Source organism: Oncorhynchus masou, chromosome 5, assembly GCF_036934945.1.
Source record: "Oncorhynchus masou masou isolate Uvic2021 chromosome 5, UVic_Omas_1.1, whole genome shotgun sequence".
In the NCBI taxonomy this organism is placed as follows: Eukaryota; Metazoa; Chordata; class Actinopteri; order Salmoniformes; family Salmonidae; genus Oncorhynchus; species Oncorhynchus masou.
In genome coordinates, this window is record NC_088216.1 from 76,676,499 (window position 1) to 76,700,108 (window position 23,610).

Consider the following 23,610-nt stretch of genomic DNA (forward strand, 5'->3'; position numbering starts at 1 on the left):
GCAAAAATGATAAGATAACTTTATTTTAGGATATTAATTATGTGACATACAGCCAAACACAAACATGTACAGATGTATGATCTTAATTTGAGCCAGGTTGCTACTGAAGGAAAATAATCCTGCAGCAATGTGAATAATTATGTGGATTATATTTAATGGAAATGTTTGTAGGAGTTGATACATTTTTTGTAAGGAAAAATCAAGTCTGAAATGACAAACTTCAGAAGCCTTTTTAAACCTCAAATACACGTTTTAAATGTCCCACATTGCAGGAAAGTTCTGCTGTGTGACAATGATCTAACAGTGATGTGTTCTTTCAATGTGACCCCCAGAGAGACTATGGGGGCCCTCTGGCCTGTCAGAATAGTGACTGCTGGGTGCTTGAGGGAGTGATCATCCCCATGAGGCGCTGTGGACACCCAGGCCAGCCTAACATCTTCATCCGTGTCTCTGTCTATGTGGACTGGATTAAGAAGGTCATGGAGATGGCTTAGTCACGAATACATTATGTCACCAAGCAGTGACTGGCTCTATGTTCTACTGGACTGCAATATATTTATCCACCCTCACCCCCCCCACCCATAGCTCACAATCCATGACCACCTAATTGTAATCCATGACCATCTACATACAATTAGTTAATATACACTGAGTATATCAATACTGTTCCTAATATTAGATTTTTGCTCAGAACAGTCTCAGTCCTTCGGGGCATGGACTCTACAAGGTGTCGAAAGCATTCGACAGGGATGCTTGTTGAATGCTGGCCCATGTTGACTCCAGTACTTCCCACAGTTATGTCAAGTTGGCTGGATGTCCTTTGGGTGGTGGACCGTTCTTGATACACACAGGAAACTGTTGACTGTGGAACACACAAACCGATGCACATGGTACCTACTCCCATACCCTGTTCAAAGGCACATAAATATTTTGTCTTGCCCATTCCCCCACTGAATGGTACATAAACACAATCCATGTTTCAATTGTCTCAAGGCTTAAAATCCTCCCCTTCGTCTACACTGGTTGAAGTGTATTTAACAAGTGACATCAATAAGGGATCATAGCTTTCACTTGGATTCACCTGGTTAGTCTATGTCATGGAAAGAGCAGGTGTTCTTAATTGTTTGTACGCTCAGTGTATAATGTGTGTTAGTCTACAATATTATGACAAAAATATAAGATAAAATAACTATGTTTTCCCTTGTCTTCTGCCTACGTGTCAAAAACAATATTAGGCATTTTGATCTGAACAAAATAACCATCATCTTGTGGTGATTACATTACATATTGAACTTTGGCACTGACCTCAGGATGTGCTTGTGAAGGACATGCCTCCTTAACCTCATGCTTCTCAACAGCGTTCCCACACCCTTCACTAAAACTGCTGACTTACACTTACTTTTTTGGTCATATGGGGTTTTCTTTTCTGTAAATTAGTTTTCTCTTCATAACTGTTTGAGTAATTCATTGTTATTCTCAGTAATTCATTGTTATTCTCAATAACTCATACCTTTATACGTGTAGCCTATAAAGCATTTTCATTATGCGTATGACTGTTTTCAATTTAAATGTTTTTTATTTTTTATTCTACACTGTAAAAAACAAGATGTTGATTCACCGTAGAATTGTATGGCAACCAGCTGCAGTAGGATTGTGAGTTTGCTCAATATTTGGGCATATACTGTAGCTGAACCAAAATACATTCTTCCGTTGAATTGTATGTTCACTCAACATTAGATTTTAGGAGTTGAGTGAACATACAATTCAACTTGAGAATGTATTCAACCTATTTGCATATTTCCCAGTGTGCCTATTGAGTGATTTGTAGTTACCACCCATGACTGTATTTGTTAGCGACAGACACATATATGTTGTAGTCAATTTGTTTTCAGTCTTGAAGCTTTCACCAATTGTGTGTCTAAGTGAATATGTTGTTTTTTAAATTAAACTCTTTATGACAGTGCATTACGTAATAGATACATAAGGCCTTTCTTTGAGGGCTTAGTTACACCCTAACACAGCAGTTTGAAACTCCTGGTTTACAGGCCACATCAAGCATGCAAGTCACATTATGCTGGCTTGCAAAGTGATGTGTAGTTCCTATTGGAGAACAGCTAGAGTGAGGATATCCAACAATTGGAACTTTTAATCGTCTGCATCCTGCATTCAGAAAGACTTTTGTAGTAGGGAAGATTGATTATTAAGACTACCGAAATCATATAAACTGGAATAGCCATCTCAGAACTGGGTGCAATAAGTCCAACTACTAACACATTGGATTAGTTTAGAAAAATGTATGTTGTTTGTGTAGCATAAGATGAAACAACCAATCAATGTGCATACAAAAACACAGATATTGAAACAAACAATTCTGAAAATCAACCTGCAATAGAGCATGCTGGGCAATATAATAATGATGGCTGTGGTTTTGAGCAAAAATTAACTTTAACTTAATTTTTTAATCGGGAGGTGCTGGAACAAAAAGTGAGCGCGAGAGGGGGGTGACTTGTGGAGTTCTGAGGTACCGGAACACATGAGGAAAAAAGTTACCTTTATAATAAAACATTGCATTCATTTCATTGCATTTGTGTAGTGGCATAGAGCAGTAGAGTGAAGGCACTTACAGAAGTTGCACACATGGGGTACATTTTTAGTAGCCTAGGGTCTGGAAAAATGTTGGCCTTTTATAAACGCATGTCATACAATTCTACATAATTTTACATGACTGGGGACTTTGTCAGAATATTTTTTAATACCGCACAAATGATCAAAATGGCAGGCTACTTTGACACTGACAAACTAAGAATCTGAGATCAATAAAAATGACCTTGTCTTGAGTCCATCAATATCCTGGGCCTTAGTGTGTGGAGACAAATATTGTAGGCTACAATATGAGAAGGATATTATAATCCTAAAAGTGCTTTCCAGTTTCACTGACTCACCCAATGATAAGCAGCTCACTTGCTAGTGATGGCTGGTGAGCTCGTGCCGAAAGCCTATCTCTCTCTCATTTGTAAAACAATATTTGGAAGTTGATCAAATATTTTTGTAGCCTACAGCATAGTCTTCTATTTCCAAACCTGTGTTTTCCCTTGATTGTATTTGAAATATTGTGAAAGACCTGTTTTGCCTGCCTGCTGTTTTTTCACTGACAGATGTCTTGTTCATTCCGGACTGTAGGCTATTCCTTGTCATTGGGCTACAATCCACAGCTAGGCAAGCTATTGATCCTCTGTGGCAAAATTATTGGCCTTCCCGGGCTGAAAATCACATTTTTCACATTGTTTTTTTGTGGGGACAGGAGAATTAAGAGGGAAATCGAAAATAACTTTGATCATTTTTATTCTAGTTTTTACAATGCAAAAACTTAACATGATTTTTCATGCCAGGAGAGATACCGGATCTGGCCAAATAGGTTCCGTGACAAAACAGTCCAAAACAGGGAGGTGCCAGATCCTGTTCCGGCAAGATCCGGCTCAAATTAAGCACTGAATTTAGGTCACTTCAGCAGTTTGTTGAGTAAACAAACTTTAACATATTAGCTCGAATTCTTGTTTTGAAGTCCATTCCACGCACAGAATAACGCAGATTAAGCAATTACTATTTTCATGGTACTGTAACTGTATGAGCTGCAGTATCTCCAGCTACACTTTTTGAAAAAAGAGTTCCAAAGGGGTTCTTCGGCTGTCCCAATAGGATAACCCTTTGAAGAACCCTTTTTGGCTCCAGGTAGAACCCTTTTGGGTTCTATGTAGAACCCTCTGAGTGTAGTGTAGCCTACAGATGTAAGATCTTAATTTGAGCCAGGTTGATACAGCAGGAAAATAATCCTGCAGCAACAGGAAATGTGAATAATTACGTGGATTATAATTATTGGACATTTTTGTAGGGGTTGATACATTTTTCATAAGGGAAAATCAAGTCTGAAATGTCAAAGTGGAAATTACAAACTTCAGAAGACTTGTTAATACAGTACAAGTTTAAAATGTAATGCATTGCAGGAAAGTTCAAGTTGAAAATGTCCTGAATTGCAGGAAAGTTCTCCTGCAACAGTGTGATCAAATTAAGATCCGACATCTGTATGATGCCCATCACTCACAAGTGGGTGGTCCAATGAGCAAGGGGCGTGTTCGACTGTTTCACCCCTCCTCTATGGTAGAGAAAGTATGCAATGTTCCTATATGATCCAGCTCCAACCCCCATCATACTTCAACTGGGGTATTCGTGACTACGAGGATACGACAGACAAACGTAAGATCACACACAGACTGAGTGAGATAGAGGAAAGGAGGGAGGGGGAGAGAGAAAGAAAGATACATATTGTTAGTTCATTCCAAGATAAACTTTATTCAAGGAACTGTCTGTAAGATTAAGAAATCGTAAGAATAAAATATAGACTGAATAGTAAACTTTCCTATAATTCCATCGGTTTTTATTAGGTAGTCTAGTTTAACAATAAAACCAGCTGGTGGGAGCAAGGTAGGTGAAGCATTTTACTCTTCCTTATAGGCCTGCCTACAGGCTATCGTTTATTTTTGTACAATAACATTGTTGATATTTTTCTCTTCAATTTGATTAATATGTAACTACTCAATCGTGTATTCAGATCATTCAGATTTAGTACAACGGTTACCCGCAGACAAACTGCTGTCCTTCGATTCGATATGATTTGCTCTCTCCCTGCATCTTCTGCTGTAAACACATGGCTTTCGCGCCGGCTGTAAATTAAAATAAACTCATACAGGTTATGTAATAATTATGTAAAATTAATTGAATGTCCCGATTAAACATGTATTGACGATGCAGTGTAGGTCTACTATATAGACTATGCTATAAAGATACAAATGCACAAATAGTTTACTTTTCTCTTGTGTGATCTACTGTATCGTTCTTATAGCCCAATGTTAGTCCTGCTCCATTGGAGACCATACCACTGCTCTAACCTATATTTTATGTTGGTAAGTGGCGCCTTTTAAGTCAAGTAGACCTAAAGTTTAAAAGTATAACATAAGAGACATGACAGTTTGAATGTAGGCTGCCTGACACACATTTTGGTAGTTTTAAAAGAATGCACAGAATGTGTTTTTATGGTTGCAGTTGCCGCCCATATGGAAAAAGTACATTCAGTCCTCCTAGTTCACTGCCAGCAACATAGTTAAACGAATCGTCTCCTGCTATGCAAAGGTATCTGTTCATAGACTTCACCTGTGTTTAAAAACATTGTAGCCTACTCCTGCAGACAGACAAATGCAATTCTCAACTTCCTACTTAAATGCATTTGTTGGTAAAGAAAAGCTACAGTGTATATCAATGCAACAAGATGTATCTCCTTTTTGATTGGTCTGTGCATGAGCTTGATCTTGGAATTCTGATTATGTTCTACACCTTTCTATAATCAGTCAAAATTAACAACACAATTAATGAAGGAATGAAACGCAGAATTACATCATTCAAATCAATTTAAGTGCCCTTTAATCCCTCTAGTTTTTAGTTATTAGTGAAATAAACAAAAGTAACCTGTGTAGCAGCACAATATTTAGTACTGGATTTTAGCCTCCAATATCTGTATGCAAAGTGCAGACAATATTTGATTTGGAAGGAGGTATTTGATTTGGAAGGTGGTATTTGATTTGAAAGGTGGTATTTGATTTGGAAGGTGGTATTTGATTTGGAAGGTGGTATTTGATTTGAAAGGTGATATTTGATTTGGAAGGTGATACAGTATTCAATTTGGAAGGTGATATTTGATTTGGAAGGTGATACAGTATTCAATTTGGAAGGGGATATTAGATTAAAGGCACATATGAACTCAAGTACAAAGTAACTGAGAAGCCCATGTTGAAAGCACTGTATACTCACATAATCTAACAAATATGTCAACAAGCAGGCATATAGCCTATATATACAGCCTCACAGTAGATAACCAGTAATAACTGGTACAGACTGGATGGATTAGATCTAAATGTTGAATGGGATACTGAGTTGTGAACATCTCTGCTACTTCTAGTTACTGCGGACTGAGATAATGTTTCCCTATGTATACCAAACCCCTGTCTGTGTTCAGATGAACCTGCAATTATTATTATTTTTTTTAAATTTTACCTTTATTTAACCAGGCAAGTCAGTTAAGAACACATTCTTATTTTCAATGACGGCCTAGGAACAGTGGGATAACTGCCTGTTCAGGGGCAGAACGACAGATTTGTACCTTGTCAACTCAGGGGTTTGAACTCACAACCTTCCAGTTACTAGTCCAACGCTTTAACCACCAGGCTACCCTGCCGCCCCAATGGCTGGTGCAAAGGCTTTTATAAAGCAGCTCTCACTCTTGCTCTGTGACTGACTGCAAGACGAAAGAAGTGTGGCCTTTCATAATGATTTTTTGAGGTTCACAGTGAGAGGAGGAAAGTGTGTTTGTATCAACTTGTCCAGCCCCCAGTCACATTGGAACAATACAAAGATTATGCACGATAGTATAAACTATATATGTCTTTACAATAGGCCTACTAGAAAGAGATCGCCCAACACTGACTAGCTAACCTGAGCCCCCCTTCTACTTCCCAGGTGTCCTACCCCCTGCCGTTCAAGTCTGCCCCTCCCTAACCCTCTGGCCTGAGCTCTGGGCATCCATGCCCACACCCCCATCTTACTGCGCTTGCGCTGGTGGATAGACACAGGGATGAGCAACAGCGGGACCAAGGAGCCGTCACCACAGCCAGGCGTGGCCCAATCACCTAACTTTACACCTCCACGCAGGGGCCGGGGTCGCCCACGGAAACAACAGGAGGTTGGACCACCACAGAACACTCCACATACATACTTCATACACTGTACAGGACCCTGCAGATGTAGGATCTTAATTTGAGCTAGTTTGATGAGCAGGAAAATAATCCTGCAGCAACAGGAAATGTGAATAATTATGTGGATTATAATTAATGAAACATTTTATATGGGTTGATACATTTTTCGTAGGGGAAAATGAAGTCTGAAATTTCTAAGTGGAAATTACAAACTTCAGAAGCCTTTTAAAAAATCAAATACACAAAAAAATGTCCTGCATTGTAGGAACATTCTCCTGTAACAGGGTGATCAAATTAAGATCCTAAATCTGTATATGACACAATAACTGAAATATATCACCCTGTCATAAGCAGCAACCCAAATGCACATTTTAACAACTGTAGTCTGGCATAGGTTTTTCTATACAATATTATTGAATAGAGTGGGTCACAGCTGCTTTGGCTATGGATAGAGTCAGAGTGATAACCATAGCAGTTCCTGATTTTGCTTCATCTCTCCCCAGGAGCCCACTGGCCCCCCAACTCCAAAGAGGCCGAGAGGACGACCCAGAGGAAGCAAGAACAAAGGCCCTCGTGCCACACCCAAGGTAAGATCATCTTCTCATGTTCATGGATATCGTTAACATGAAATATGCAATAAAAACAAAGAATCCAACTAGGCAGAGGAGCTGAACAGAAAATATCAACTGTAGGAATAGGGTTGTGAGTAGACATTTTGTGTATATAATAAACAATACAATCATCTCTGCTTTATCCTCCATCCTTTCTGTGTCAGGAAGTAGAGCCTGTCGGGGAGAGAAGACCAAGGGGCCGGCCAAGGAAATGGGTATAAGGCTAACATACACACTCACTGAAGCACACACATGTAATGACGCCTACTTATATGCGCCTCAAATGTACACCCCTAGACTCCTATCTCTCTTTGTATCCTAGGAATGCACAACTTCAGTCCTTAAGGCAGTGTTTCACAAACTCGGTCCTGGGGTCCCCAAGGGGTGCACTTTTTTTTCTTCCACACAGCTGATTCAAATTATCAAAGCTTGATGATTAGTTGATTATTTGAATCAGCTGTGTAGTGCTCGGGCAAAAAAAATAAAAAATAAACACCCTTTGTGCTGCTTTAAAATATCCATAAGAGTCTGTTTAAGCTAGAGATATATATATATATATTTGCATGGGCTGCATCTCAATCAAACGCAGCCGCCTATGGCGGCCTTCCGCATCTGTTGTGAAAAGTGGCAGAGCTAAAGCTCTGTTTGTCAGACCAGGAGACATTCTGAAAATTGGTCTTCTCACAAAAAACTTCTGTCATGTCCGAACGGTTTCTCCATTTTGCTCTACAACCCCCAGAAGCCTCACAGGAGTCATCTGAAGTCGAAAGAGTCGATGCCAACTTCTGTCTGTAGCGTCCAAACTGTTTGGGCTACAAACTAATATGACCCCACTATGGAAAGAGGAGAGTCACAAACATGATGTTGTTCTCCGTTTTGCTCTACAAACCCAATAAGTGTCACGGGACTCTGATGGTAACCAGGTACCATTATCAAAAATTAATGAAAGTATGGAAGTAGTTTTGTGCCCTCCAAAAAAGGGGTTAACCGTGTGTCCAAAATTGAAATATATATTTCCTGAGCTTTCTTATATCTCCTAGATATAGGACAGACACTTCAAAACCTTATTCCTTATGATTTATTTTTGCTGACATGGGCTAATTGAGTGACTGTCAGTGACTGACATAACAAGAAAAAGACTGCTGATGCACAACCACATTTTAAAATTGCACCTTGTGTATTCTGCTATTCAAACTCTCAACAGTAATTTGAGATCCCGACTGAGTTGCCCATTGTTGGTCCAAATCCCTCAAACTCAACTCTGGACCTCGAAGCCAGACCCATTGCTTTTCGTTGTTCCCCTTTAAACAGGGACTGATTTAGACCTTGGGCACCGGGTGGATGCAATGAATTATCATTTAGAACAGAAAACCATCAGGCTCCGGACCTTGTAGGGTAAGAGTTGAATAGTCCTGGTCTAAATCATTCACTGATTAAAAGTAAAACATTGCAGCCCTTTACGATTGAAGTTGTCAACTGCTGGCCTGCATTGTGCAATGGAGAGTTTGACTGATTGATTGAACAACCTTTCTCTCTTCTTTTTCTCTCACTTTTATTATTTTCCAAAGCCTCAGAGAGTAGTTCAAGAAGTCGTCCAGGAACAGCAGGTAAGAAGGAGTACACTATAATAGGTCATATTATGTTTTTGTTCTTCAAATTATCCTCTTACCTATTGTACTTGAGCACTACTTTCATGGAGGATGAGTATGAACTTCCGTTCAAATAGCACCTTCTTTCAGAGAATCAACGGATTACACCAACACTGGCACAAAAAGAGGCTAATGTCATTCAACTTCCTCATCCATCTTATCACAATCTTCACTGCAGAACCAAGTTAAAACACATTAAGAACTGAAACCATAGACACTCCCTTTTTCAGACACAGACATGTGAATGAATCAATGCTGAGCGGGGAAACCTGATATAACCGCTCTCTTCCCCTTTCTTCTTGGTTTCCTGACATAACCATCTTCTCCCTAGCATTTCTTGGTCTCGCGTACAGACCTATTTCCCCACATGTAAAGAATCACTCGTTTACACACTCATACAAGTATATCATTACTCATTACACAAACACATGCGCACGCAAGCACTCACTCTCACACTCTCACACATACATGTACATACTAATGTCTGTATTTTTGTGTCTTTTCACAGGGTCCTTCAGAAGAAACTGAGGAGGGCCCCTCACAGTCACAGTCTTTACCCACTGAGGCCTCGTCATCTCACTCTCCAGCCCAGGAAGAAGCAGAGGGGGAATAGACAATGTGCCACAGTACTACCTCAAGGTTTGGGCAGAGACAGAGGTGTATACTCTTAGAAAAAAGGGTTCCAAAAGGGTTCTTTGTCTGTCCCCATAGAAGAACCTTTTTGGTTCCAGGTAGAACACTTTTTGGTTCAAGCTAGAACATTTTAAGTTCCATGTAGAACCTTCTGTGGGTTCTACATGCAAACAATAAGGGTTCTATGGGGACAGCCAAAGAACCCTTTTAGGTTCTAGATAGCACCTTTTTTTTCTAAGTGTATAATCCAACCTCCACTGTCATGAGGATCTAAAACAACAGATAATAGCCCTGCTTTGTGGAACTGTAGGCCTGGTTGGGTTATTGTGTCTGGAGTCTATCCAGCACTGAGGCTGGGTCAATGATGGACATAGCTTTGGTCAGTTGATTGATTACTAAGGATTCGGTCAATGCGTGCAACAATTCAGTTTGACTGCCCAAACCTTTTCTCATGAACGAGATTGGTTGATGCTGTATGTTTGAGTGTGTGTGCATGCATGTGTGTGAGCACGTACGTGTGTATGTGGTGGTGGTGGTGATGATGGTGGGGAAGGGTTTTCAAAAGAAAAGGATGCATTTCAAACAGCGGCTACTGGGACAAGAGGCATGACCCAATTTACGTTATGTCTGTCCTGATTGTGAAGAAACACAGGGATATTTTGTTAGATATATATTTGAATGGGAATACATTTTACATTACCATTAACATAAGCAGATATAAGTCTAAACTCAACAGTGTCCAATTGACATGACATCGGACCACACTCAGGTTTTGTATTTACCTTTATCTTCTCAATACTCATTAAAACCTCAGGTATTTTGCCTTAATGTAGCTATGCATTTAGCTATTCAGGAACATATCATTCTACTCAGTTATGATATTATCCTATTTTATTGTGTATTTCTGATTTGTTTTTTTGACATTCACAATATGACTTGACACACAAACCTCATTCAGACCTCAGTCCGTTTACCTTTCAGTCTACCTCAGTCACGGAAATCAGAGAACTCTTATAGCCTCTCCCCATACCAAAAAAACGAACACACACACGCATACCTACTCAGGATACTCCCATACGTACTGTACCCGCTAGCCTCACACTCTCCCTCCCACTTCCATGCTGACAGACTCTTTAAGTGAATCCCAGCAGAAGCCTATAGTGGCTCTGATGAAATGCCTGTCTTGAGAATTGGTCTATCTACAGTACCTGGGTTCAAAATGACCCAATATTTTATTGTTTGCTGTAGTTTTTACTTATGTTGTATTTGTTCTATCACAACCTCTGTGAACCCTTACGTGTTCCCCTCTTAGCCTTTTACACAAGATATGTCATTTAATTTCATGTTCTCACATTCACACTGCAGACGTTAGATTAACAACCATACCATTTGATGAATTGATGTCAGTGACATGTGAAACATGAAATAGTGAGATAAAAGTCAACATTTTTTGGGCTCTTCCTGTAATGTATTTCTGGAGAGGGTGGACAAGTCCACATATGTTGTTTTTCTGTCAGTTGCAAGTTTCTAACCTATACTCTGTCTTTCTTATTACTTCACCTCTTTGGCTGGAATTACTGTTTGCCATGTGGACTACGTCTGAAACAGGTCTGTTTTTGGCACTGAGCACTGTCCCAGAGGGGTGGCTGACTGATTTTAGCGTTGCTTGTCCCATGTGATCTTATGAGACCTATAGAACATATATCTGCTGTCCACTCATCTCACTAGGTTCATAACAGCATATCGTACAGGTAAATAAACCCGAAGTACTGCATTGTGATGTCAGTAAAAGTGCCTCCTAAACTAACTTCATACCTAAGCAACGTCAGGATATCCGCTGTCTATATGATATTGACAGTGTTGCTCTATGAGCTTACTGATATAGATACAGTATATTCAGTGTGTGTGTGTATATATAAGTACACATATCTTAGGAGTTTGTCATGTGCTTGTTGTAATGCTTTATGTACAAGGGCTTTTAAATATTGAGTAGTGTAGTTGGGTCCTGTTATCTTGTAACATCTTCAGTTTTTAAGCTTTTCACATTTTTTTGCAACATTTGGAAATGTGTCCCTTTCATTTCAGTCTCCTTGATCATGTACTTCATGAAGATTTATTTTCAATGTCATCCATTTGAACTTGAATACACAACTCAAAATGGTGTTTTTTAGTTTGCCTCTGATCTGTCTCGCTTTATGGTGTTTTTGCATGAGTATAGAGGTGCTGCTTGGTCTGTCTGTCTACCAATAAAAGTATCACATAGCTATGTTCGTCTGTCATGTATTCATCAAAAAGTAGTAGCACAATAAGTGGTCGTCAAAATACTGTTGGTTAAATACTGTATCTTTAAGTGTATAGAAACCAATGTTGCTGCTTTATTACTAAGAAGAAACATACTAATACTTTATTACTTAGTGGAAATATACTAATACTTTGAGGGCAAAGGGGCGATAGAGACAGAAGTGCTGAAAGACACATTTTGGATGTGTGGACAGGGGTACAGTAATGTACACTAGGTGGGTTACAGTACCCCAGGCATTGTCCTCCAGATCTCCTGATGTTGTGTTTTAGTTCTTCAATGTGTAGAATGTCCATCCCCTTGTCGTTCCAGGTCTCTAGTCCACCACCATTATGGAAGCAGTAAAGTCAACATTTTTGCATAACCATTTTAGAGGAGTCTCTTCTCAAATGTGGTTGTCTACATTTAGCAGCAAAATACGAACATGTGGAAATGAATACATTCTAGACAAAGTTTTCAATGAAGATGGATGTAGGAGTTCTACCACCACTATCACTTAACTACAGAGAAAGACAGTGATCCAACAAAAACCCTTTAAGTATTTGTTCAACAAATAACAACCAGTACAAAATCCTTAGTTCAATTAAGTTTCTAATTTCCCCAAATATCCCTCAATCGTCACTGGAGACAATTTAAGAACTGTAGACGATGTGGACTAATGACAATGATGGGAGAACCTCACAGGTAAACTAGGACTACATTACAACTTAAACATCAGAATTCCCTTATAGCCCAGCCTGAAAAACATCCCCCAGACATCAGTATGTTTCCATGGCCTTCATTCCAGTTTGCCTTTTTTTTCCTGAGCAACATATCTCAATGACGGAATAGCTAGTCCCCTCCCCACGACCCCCAGTCCCCTCTCATGTCTTTAAGAGTGTAGTTATGCATTGAGTCCGTTGGCTACGTCTGTGAAGACCAGGCGACTGGGCCTCTGTGTCGTCCCCTGGGAGGTCGTGAGAGTCTGGGGGGGGTAAAACTGTGAGACACAATAGTTGCCATGGTAATACTAGAATCATCCACCATAACTTTGTAATGCCATGGCCATAAGTGGTCATATGAACTGATTTTTCATTTTGTAACCAGTGAATATTGAATCTGCCACTGCTGTGATTGCTTATAACATTTGTTTTGGTAATGTAGCGTTAGGGAAACAAATCAATGGGTGGAGAAGTGAATTGAGTACTTAATATATCTACTGTATGTTAATTTGGAAGAGATTGTGTAGTATTTGTCAGTGACATGTCTGTAAAGGAAACCAGTACTGCCACACACATTTGTATAATCACATTCATAGCCTAGTCATGTCAATCACAAGGGGAAAATGAGGAAATCAGTCATTTTGGGACATTTAGGAGCAGTGAGGTGAGAGTGATGAGGCAGTAATCAACAACTTGATGGTATTAGGCACACAGAGAGAAGATGGGAAATGAGGGTGTAGGTGTGTGTCACTCCAGTGTAGTAGAAAAGGTTGTGCATGTGTGTACAGTGGTATTCTGTTGTAATCGTTGAACTTGTTGTATGTAGATGGAGAATAATTAACACGGCAAGGTCCACATAGTGTTTTTTGAAAGGGTAGCTTAAGGAAAATGGAACAACAGACACAAATTAGACTTTACCGTATGTATTACCATTTTGCCTATTGTCAAGTCCATATGAGTATAAAATAGCAACTGGTTACTGGTAATGTAAGCACTGTAGTCACAAAGCTCTGCTGGAGTACATTATGATGCTCTGAACCTATAGATTTATGAATCCATTGTAGATAAATATAGATGAGATCCAGTAACTGCAGATCAGTGAGCAATAGATCCCTGTGGGTTATTAAAGACGAGTCTGAACATAATGTAACCATCAAGACTTGTATCATCATAGATCTACAGTAGAGGATCAGTATCACTGAGGAGGGGAGTGTAGCCTGGGCACTGCTTCAGACCTGTGTCGTATACTACCTTGTTATTGGGTCCTGTGAGGTTGTGGTCCAGTAGTTCCTGTTCCAAGTCATCCTGTTCCTCTGCTGGATCAAAGTTATACATGGGCATCAGCTGGTGCCTCAGCTTCTCCAGTCTGAACAGTGAACACAGGGCAGGAGGAAAGTAATAGTTAGAAAAATGCATCTATGTAGTATTGAAACCTTTTAATGAATTGTTAGAAACACATTACATTTTAAATGTTGGTCATTTAGAAGATGCTCTTTTCCAGAGTGACTTACAGTTAGTGCATTAAAGTCCTAACTATAAGCTTGGGTTACTATACAGATCTAAGAATGGTTTTACTATATCCATTCAAAATCATTTAGTAACCCAACTGCTGCATCCTATCCTACACTATGGTGACGTCATCTATCAAAACAAAACCAAGACCTTACTTTGTGCATTTGATGTAATTTATAACAATCTTTGCAGATTAATTATTGGATGCCGTTATAAAACTCAGAATTGCACAATGTATGAATTACTAAATTGGCTGTCAGAAGACAGTAGTTGCCTCATACTTTTTTATTTAATTGTTATTATCATTGGACAGTAGTTGCCATATTATTTTTGTTACTAAGTATTCTTTGTTCGTTTCAAAATTTGAATTAAATAAATATATAGCTATGTGAGACAACCACATATCATAATCATAGTAAGTCAATTTTTCCTCAATAAAATAGTAATCAGCTAAGTCAGTGCAAGTAGGAAAAGAAAAGTGTGAGTGTTATTCTATTTTTTTTTTAGGGGGGGGCGGCATGGGATTTAATCAAGATACTTGATTAAGGTAGGTTTTCAGAATATGGGCAGGGACTCCTCTGTGCTAACGTCAGCTCGTTCAACTTTTGGGTTCCCAGGACAAAGATTACTGACACTTTTCTCTTAATGCTATAATTATTTGGATATGCATGGAAGGTAGCCCTCCCTTTCACAAATCTGGCTGATAACTTCAACTCTTATATAATAAGGAACTTCCTCACCTCTTCCGTTTCCTGATATACAGCATCTGGGAGTGGAAGACATGGTGGGGCACAGGGAGTCACACATATCATTGTTAATTAGATAAGAGGAGGAAATTAAACTCATTCATACTGTGTACACTGTCGTGACAAACAGACATATTTTGTGGGCATGGAAACTAGGTAGTGACTGAAGCGATTGCTTTCTTACCATGACCAATGTCAAGCCAATTACAGTGATGATGCCAAAGGGCACCAACACCATGCCCATCTCAGAGCCCTCGAGCTCCAACTCTGGCAGCTTGGTGGCATTGAAGCTTGTCTCGTTGGTTGTTGTTATAGTAATGTTAGTGGTCATGAGTTTTGTCCTGGACTCTGTGACCATCCCCTGTTCCATCCTGGCATCCGTTGTAACAGTGAGAATGGGGGTCATGGAGGTGCTGGAGACAGTGGAGAGAAAGCTTGCGGTGGTCTTGGCCGTAGTCATATACATGGTTTCAGCTAAGAGGAAACAACAAAGCAATGTGGAGAGTTGTCTTGTGTCCCACTGCTGTGGTTGTCTCAATGTGACTCTTGTCTGTATCTCAGGTGTGTCACAACAGCCGCAGGTTGACTCTCTCTGGACTGAGGTCTGCTGAAGCATTGGGAATGCAGAGTACACCAGAACACACTCTCCAGGCAGAACTGAAAACAGATCAGAAAACAAACATATTATGCACACTACAATAGCATATATATATTTTTTTAACCTTTATTTTACTAGGCAAGTCAGTTAAGAACAAATTCTTATTTTCAATGACAGCCTAGGAACAGTGGGTTAACTGCCTGTTCAGGGGCAGAACGACAGATTTGTACCTTGTCAGCTCGGGGATTTGAACTTGCAACCTTTTGGTTACTAGCCCAACACTCTAACCACTAGGCTACCCTGCCACCCCATATCATATGGCTTGGTTGGTTGTAGGTTGGTTTTGTGTGTGTGTAGCATGTTTGAGGTCTGAAATACACGTGTTAAACAGGAGGGCACTTTCATTCTGATTCAGATCAAGGCAAAACCTCTGATCACCTACTGAAAGCAGTCAGGTGTTAATCTTTTTGTGAAATACTGAAACAAATTGGCACCAAGGTGCATCCTCCATAAAAACTAAACTATATGCAAAATAATTGTGTGTATTTTTCACAGTGCTCATGACATGACACGATGTTCGCCTCGTAGAAGTGTGTATTTGTAGAAACAGGTAAAAGCATATATGTCCCCACCCCTGGTTCCATCAGATTAAACCCCAGAACCTGTTGTGCCGACAAGGCAGCAGTGGGTGTTGTGGGCAGGATGTGGGCACCAGAAGCAGAGAAAAGGGTGGCAGAACATAGCAGAGAAAATACAGAGGAAAACCAACCCGAAGAAATTCAGCACACTTTGTTAGGCAATGTGTCAGAAGGTGTGCTGTTTACACAGTCGCTCCGAAGTTTGCACACATACAGTAGTACTGCACAACCACACACACACCACCCTTTAAATAGTATTTATAAAGCATGTAAAGTATATAAACCTTATAAAGGGCTAGTGTAGGCTTCATTAAGCCTTCATAAGATATCATTAAACTGTGAGCCAGAGGGTCAGTGTATTTACATGCTGAATTCTGCCATGTACAATAGTATGGCAGACATGATATAATCTAGTATAGTCTCACACAAATAAAATAAAATTGTATTTGTCACATGCTTTGTAAACAACAATGGTGCACTGTTCGTGTAGACGAACAGTGAAATGCTTACTTATGGGCCCTTCCCAACAATGCAGAGAGAAAAATATAGAAACAATTATAACACAAGGAGTAAATACACAATGAGTAACGGCAACTTGGCTATATACACAGGGTACCAGTACCGAGTCGATGTGCAGGGGTATGGGGTAATTGAGGTAGATATGTTCAGGTAGGGGTAAAGTGACTAGGCAACAGGATAGGTAATAAACAGTAGCAGCAGCTTATGTGATGAGTCAAAAGAGTTGGTGCAAAAAGGGTCAATGCAGATATTTGGGTAGATATTTGGTTAACTATTTAGTAGTCTTATGGCTTGGATGTAGAAGTTGTTTAGGGTCCCGTTGGTTCCAGTCTTGGTGCATTGGTATCACTTGCAGAACAGTCTGTGATTTGGGTGGCTGGAGTCTTTGACAATTTTTTGCCTTCCTCTGACATTGCTTGGTGTAGAGGTCCTGGATGGCAGGGAGCTCGGCCCCAGTGATGTACTGGGCCGTACACACTACCCTCTGTAGCGCCTTGTGGTCGGATGCCAAGCAGTTGCGATACCAAACACTGATGCAGCCAGTCAAGATGCTCTCAATGGTGCAGCTGTATAACTTTTTGAGGAACTGAGAGCCATGCCAAATCTTTTCAGCCTCCTTCATGACTGTGTTGATGTGTGTGGACCATGTTAATTCTGATGTGGACGCAGAAGAACTTGAAGCACTCGACCTGCTCCACTGCAGCCCTGTCACTGTTGATGGGGGCGTGCTCGTCCGTCCGTTTCCTGTAGTCCACAATCAGCTCCTTTGTCTTGCTGACATTGAGGGAGAGGTTGTTGTCCTGGCACCGCTATGCCAGGTCACTGACCACCTCTCTATAGGTGGTTTCATTGTGGTCAGTGATCAGACCTACCACTGTCATGACGTCAGTAAACTTAATGATGGTGTTGGAGTTGTGCGCAGCCACGCAGTTGTGGGTGAACAACACCATAGTGCTTGGAAGAGGACTATGGTGTTGAACGCTGAGCTGTAGTCAATGAACTGAATTCTCACATAGGGGTTCCTCTTGTCCAGGTGGGAGGGCAGTGTGGAGTACAAAATAAATTGTGTCATCTGTGGATCTCTTGGGGTGATATGTGAATTGGAGTGGGTCCAGGGTGTCTGGGAGGATGGTGTTGTGAGCCATGACCGTTCAAAGCAATAGTCATTTAGACAGGTTACCTTTGCTTTCGTGGACACAGGGACTATGGTGGGACTCTGCTTGAAACCTGTAGGTATTACAGACTGGGTTAGGGAGAGGTTGAAAATGTCAGTTAAGACACCCGGCAGCTGATCGGCACAGGCTCTGAATATGCGCCCTGGTCATCTGTCTGGCCCCACAGCCTTGTGAACCTGTTTTAAGGTCCTACTCACATTGGCTATGGAGAACGAGATTTCACAGTCGTCAGGAACTGCTGGTGCTCTCATGCATGGTTCAGTGTTGCTTGCCTCAAAGCGAGCCGTGAAAACAAAGACACATGAGCCATCCCCTGTCCCACCTCAAATGCAGTCTGCCAGCTGTCTGTCTGTTTATTCATCTAATGCGGAACATGTGCAGTGCAAGATCTCAACCAATCACAACCCAGAGCCAGTCTCAGCCTTTGTCACTGTCCAATTGGAGAACAAATACAGTACAAAGACAGTCAACATAACATTTCCATAATATAGCATGTTTCTCAAGTTTATCATCTCTTATTGTCCTTTTCACACCATGAAATGTTGCACAGTGATCATTCCTCTGTAAGTCAATAAGTATAAATACGGCAAAATATGGCTTTTAATCCTGCCAACATGACATGCAAGATCCTCTTAATTGCCCTCCCAGATTAGGGGTATGTACCTACCTTTCCTTGATGTGATGGGATTACCACAATTTTTTTTTAAAGGAGCCGTAGTAGGTAGCCAGATAGAGGGGTAATATCCTAGGGAGAAGGAACGTTTCCCCTCTCTCTACCCCTCCTCTCTCTACCCTTCCTCGTCTCTCTACCCCTCCTCCGCTTATCCCTTCTGAGGGGTGTTTACATGGAAAACATTTCTTCTCACCTCCTGCTCCACTCCACACAAAGCAACCCGACCCCTGGATGATTCCAGAGGATTCCCCGTCTATCCCTTCTTTAGACCTGTTTCCCTATCCTGGCCCTTGTGTTTCAGATAACAGTAGCTGCTCCAGGGATGCTGCAACCAGAGCTCTGTGATCCAAAGCTCCCTCCCCCATCCCTCCTGTGATAGGTCGGCTGGGGTGAAAGCAGCAGCTGGCGTTGGCTCTCTGAGCCGTCAATCTGGATTTATAGGGATGAGAATGGGATTTAATGGTTGGGGAGACCAGATGCTGTCAGGCCAAGATGGATGATTATATCCGGGTGGCTGGCCTGGGGAAATTAACCCTATGATGTCACATCCTCTAACAGGCAACGGACTGGGGATTTTCAGTGAGGCAAATGCGCTTTCAATCAAGCCCTTTTCATTCATAGTACCGTTAGGTTGTAAGGATTTGTTTGAGTACTGTAATTTTGAGAAATCATACATATGAGATACCATATTTTACCCCAAAAGTCACCCATAAGAATTCAATTCAATCAGTCAGCACACAACGCAGTAATAGACACAGCTTTATTTTAATGAAAACATCTGCATACTTGAGGACCAATTTTGAGAGAAATTGTCTTGTTTTATTATAATACATCATCAAAACAAGTGAAGCATGATGTTCAGGACAGTAACCAACACGGTCAACCCTGACCAACATAATGTTCTCTCTTCATTGCTGGCTTCTTTGATTCACTTAGCTCATTTTGAAGGAGTCTGCAGTCATCATGGCCACCATTCATTTTGAGAAGAAAATCAGATGCTTTAAATTAAGGTTATTTGTTAAAACTTTTTTATCCAGGTTAGTTTCAGTGAGATAAAATGAATATCATTTTGAGAGACTGGTCTACTCTTACCTTCATAGTCGATGGTTCCATCTCAATCTTTATCTGGCTCCATCATTTGCTCTGCCTCCAACTCATTCAGTGATTCTGATGCATTCATCAACACATACTGTACCTGCAAATAGAGGTGGTTTGTAGCTGATTCTTAAAGTTAATATAAGTTCATAGCGAGGAAAAACGGGCAAAAAGGTCTCTAAACTCGAACCAAGCAATAGATGCTGTAGGTAATGTTAGTCTTACTTCAGTGTATTCCACTCGATATATCCCTTGACCTGTTTGTCAAACACGTTGAAAGCAGCTCGTAGCTCTGCATCTTGGCCTTTGGCTCTTTAATGCCATTAGACCCAGGAAGCTACGGTTAAAGGTACCTTTTCCTGCGATGACACAAAAACAAGTAATAAGGAAGATATTACTACTGGCTAGCTGTATATAAGAAACAGAATTGGACAGCCTTCGTCATCCAATTTCCTTTGATGTATTTTTAATAAATAGAAATATAGAAGGAAAGTATGTCTTTAACATCGTTAGTGGAATCAGTATATATTAGTTCTAGGTGTTTGGTATCTATTAACAGTAGAAATAAAAAATACCTCGACCTGAGTCCTGGTGGATCACATCATTGCAATAAGGCATTGAAAAGGTAAAACACTGACATCTAGTGATGACAGAAATCCTACTATAAATGAATCTCCTAACATGTCATGTTACAGTACAATGCCTTTGATTTTCACATCTCTCATTCTAAAATTAATCTACACAAAAAAAAGCTTATCAACTGTGTAAGAACAGTAAAGTTTGATACAATTCTATATGGAATTTGACAGTAGAATAACAGCATTGTTTACATTTTTCATCAGCTATAACTGTTTATTGCAGTATTCAGAATATAATTTTGATGTTGGATAACATTGTATTAGTTACTAAAATAAATAGTAAGACTATGTACAGTTGAAGTCGGAAGTTTACATATGCTTAGGTTGGAGTCATTAAAACTTGTTTTTCAACCACATTACAAATGTCTTGTTAACAAACTATAGTTTTGACAAGTCGGTTAGGACATCTACTTTGTGCATGACACAGGTCATTTTTCCAACAATTGTTCAACAGACTGATTATTTCACTTAGAATTCACTGTATCACAATTCCAGTGGGTCAGAAGTTTACATACAATAAATTGACTGTGCCTTTTAACAGCTTGGAAAATTCCAGAAAATGATGTCTTGGCTTTAGAAGCTTCTGATAGGTGAATTGAAAATCATTTGAGTCAATTGGAGGTGGACCTGTGGATGTATTTCAAGGCTTACCTTCAAACTCAGTGCCTCTGTCACGTTCTGACCTTAGTTTTTTTAATGTATGTATGTTAGGTTGGTCAGGGCGTGAGTTGGGGTGGGTTGTCTATGTTCTTTTTTCTATGTTATATTTTCTATGTGTTTGGCCAAGTATGGTTCTCAATCAGAGGCAGGTGTCGTTCGTTGTCTCTGAGAGAATCATACTTAGGTAGCCTTTTCCCACCTGTGTTTTGTGGGTGATTATTTTCTATTTAGTGTTTTCTGCACCTTACAGGACTGTTTCGGTTTTCGTTTATTTCAACTTGTTATTTTTGTATTTCAGTGTTCAGTAAATTAAACATCATGAACACATACCATGCTGCGCATTGGTCCGATATTTCATACTCGTCGTCAGACGAGGAAGACAACCGTTACAGACGAAGACAACTGTTACAGAATCACCCACCACAACCGGACCAAGCAGCGTGGTAACCAGGAGCAGAGGGTTCTGGACTCCTGGACATGGGAGGAGATTTTGGACGGAAAAGGACCCTGGGCACAGGCTGCAGAATATCGCTGCCCCCGGGAAGAGCTGGAGGCAGCCGGCATTATGAGGAGCTAGCACGGCAGCGCAACAGGGACGAGAGGCAGCCCCAAAAATGTCTTGGGGGGAGCACATGGGGAGTGTGGCTAAGTCAGGTAGGAGACCTGAGCCAACTCCCCGTGCTTACCGTGGAGAGAGGTGGACCGGGCAGGCACCGTGTTATGCCGTGAGGCGCACGGTGTCCCCAGTGCGCAGGCATAGCCCGGTGCGCTACATCGCAGCGCCTCGTATCGGCCGGGCTAGAGTTGGCATCGAGCAAGGTGCTATGAAGCCGGCTCAGCGCATCTGGTCTCCAGTGCGTCTCCTCGGCCCGGGTATATGGCACCAGCCCTACGCACGGTGTCCCCGGTTCGCCAGCACAGCCCAGTGCGGTCTGTTCCACCTCGCCACACTGGCCGGGCTACGGGGAGTATCCAGCCAGGATAGGTTGTGCAGGCTCGGTGCTCGAGAGGTCCATCCGGTGCAGCCTCCACGCACCAGGCCTCCGGTGGCGGCCCCACGCACCAGGCTGTCTCTCCGTCTCCTCCCTCCGGGTGCCCCCTCATGTCCAGCGCTTCCAGGTGCTCCCGCCTGTCCAGCGCTGCCAGTCTCCCTCCTGTCCAGCTCTGCCAGATTCTCCCTCCTGTCCAGCGCTGCCAGAGTCTCCCTCCTGTCCAGCGCTACCAGAGTCTCCCTCCTGTCCAGCGCTGCCAGAGTCTCCCTCCTGTCCAGCGCTGCCAGAGCCGCCTGTCAGTCAGGAGCTGCCAGAGCCGTACGTCAGTCAGGAGCTGCCAGAGCCGCCCGTCTGTCCTGAGCTGCCAGAGCCGCCCGTCAGTTAGGAGCTGCCGGAGCCACCCGTCAGTTAGGAGCTGCCGGAGCCACCCGTCACTCCGGCGCTGCCGGATTCGCCCTTCACGCCGACGCTGCCGGAGTCTCCCGCCTGTCTGGTGCTGCCGGAGTCTCCCGCCTGTCTGGTGCTGCCGGAGTCTCCCGCCTGTCCGGTGCTGCTGGAGTCTCCCGCCTGTCCGGTGCTGCCGGAGTCTCCCACCTGTCCGGTGCTGCCGGAGTCTCCCGCCTGTCTGGTGCTGCCGGTGTCTCCCGCCTATCCGGTGCTACCAGAACCACCGTCCATTCGGGGCCCGCTGCAAGGGTCCCCAGTCCGAGGTGGGCGGCGAAGGTCGCCGCTCAAAAGGCACCACTTAAGCGGGCAAAGACTATGATGGAGTGGGGTCCACGTCCCGCGCCAGAGCCGCCACCGCGGGCAGACGCCCACCCAGACGCTCCCCTATAGGTTCTGGTTTTGCGGCCGGAGTCCGCACCTTTGGGGGGGGGGGGTACTGTCCCGCTCTGACCTTAGTTTCTTTTTTATGTCTTTGCATTAGGTTGGTCAGGGCGTGAGTTGGGGTGGGTTGTCTATGTTTTTTTTTCTATGTTATATTTTCTACGTGTTTGGCCTAGTATGGTTCTCAATCAGAGGCATGTGTTGTTTGTTGTCTCTGATTGAGAATCATACTTAGGTAGCCTGTGTTTTGTGGGTGATTATTTTCTGTTTAGTGTTTTCTGCACCTTACAGGACTGTTTCGGTTTTCGTTTATTTCACGTTGTTATTTTTGTATTTCAGTATTCAGTAAATAAAACATTACGAACATGAAGACAAGCGTTACAGCCTCTTTGCTTGACATCATGGGAAAGTCAAAAGAAATCAGCCAAGACCTCAGAAAATTTTTTGTAGAACTCCACGAGTCTGGTTCACCCTTGGGAGCAATTTACAAATGCCTGAAGGAACCACGTTCATCTGTACAAACAATAGTACGCAAGTATAAACACCATGGGACCACGCAGCCATCATGCCGCTCAGGATGAAGAGGTGTTCTGTCTCCTAGAGATGAACGTACTTTGGTGCGAAAAGTGCAAATCAATCCCAGGAAAACAGGACCCTGTGAAGATGCTATAGGAAACAGGTACAAAAGCATCTATATCCACAGTAAAACAAGTCATATATTTGCATAACCTGAAATGCCGCTCAGCAAGGAAGAAGGCACTGCTCCAAAACCGACATAAAAAAGCCAGACTATGGTTTGCAACTGCACATGGGGACAAGATCATACTTTTTGGAGAAATGTCC

The 23,610-nt window shown here is 41.8% G+C and overlaps 3 protein-coding genes across 4 annotated transcripts in view; 2 read left to right on the forward strand and 1 right to left on the reverse strand.

Moving 5' to 3' along the window:
• Positions 1-2,574, forward strand: part of LOC135540279 (hepatocyte growth factor-like protein) — a 28,849-nt gene extending 26,275 nt beyond the window's left edge. Inside the window, exon 18 of the mRNA XM_064966838.1 lies at positions 333-2,574. Within this exon, the coding sequence (XP_064822910.1) occupies positions 333-494 (162 nt within the window). The 3' untranslated portion in view covers positions 495-2,574. The remainder of the gene's footprint in view (positions 1-332) is intronic.
• A 1,505-nt stretch (positions 2,575-4,079) lies between these two features.
• On the forward strand, positions 4,080-11,951 carry LOC135540281 (high mobility group protein HMGI-C-like). 2 transcript variants are annotated; one of them, XM_064966842.1, is made up of 6 exons: positions 4,080-4,251; positions 6,565-6,787; positions 7,304-7,387; positions 7,576-7,626; positions 8,980-9,018; positions 9,569-11,951. In XM_064966842.1, the coding sequence occupies exons 2-6, from the start codon at positions 6,680-6,682 to the stop codon at positions 9,671-9,673; spliced, it is 387 nt and encodes a 128-aa protein (XP_064822914.1). In that variant the 5' UTR covers positions 4,080-4,251; positions 6,565-6,679; the 3' UTR covers positions 9,674-11,951. The 2 variants fall into 2 exon arrangements, with proteins under 2 accessions (XP_064822914.1, XP_064822912.1); XM_064966840.1 differs by lacking the exon at positions 4,080-4,251 and adding an exon at positions 4,258-4,479.
• A 131-nt stretch (positions 11,952-12,082) lies between these two features.
• LOC135540280 (uncharacterized protein C3orf18 homolog) lies at positions 12,083-19,033 on the reverse strand. Its single transcript, XM_064966839.1, has 5 exons — positions 18,549-19,033; positions 15,136-15,608; positions 14,946-14,971; positions 13,945-14,059; positions 12,083-12,956 (listed from the first exon to the last, which is right to left on the reverse strand). The coding sequence occupies exons 2-5, from the start codon at positions 15,565-15,567 to the stop codon at positions 12,876-12,878; spliced, it is 654 nt and encodes a 217-aa protein (XP_064822911.1). The 5' UTR covers positions 15,568-15,608; positions 18,549-19,033; the 3' UTR covers positions 12,083-12,875.
• Positions 19,034-23,610: the final 4,577 nt, after the last annotated feature.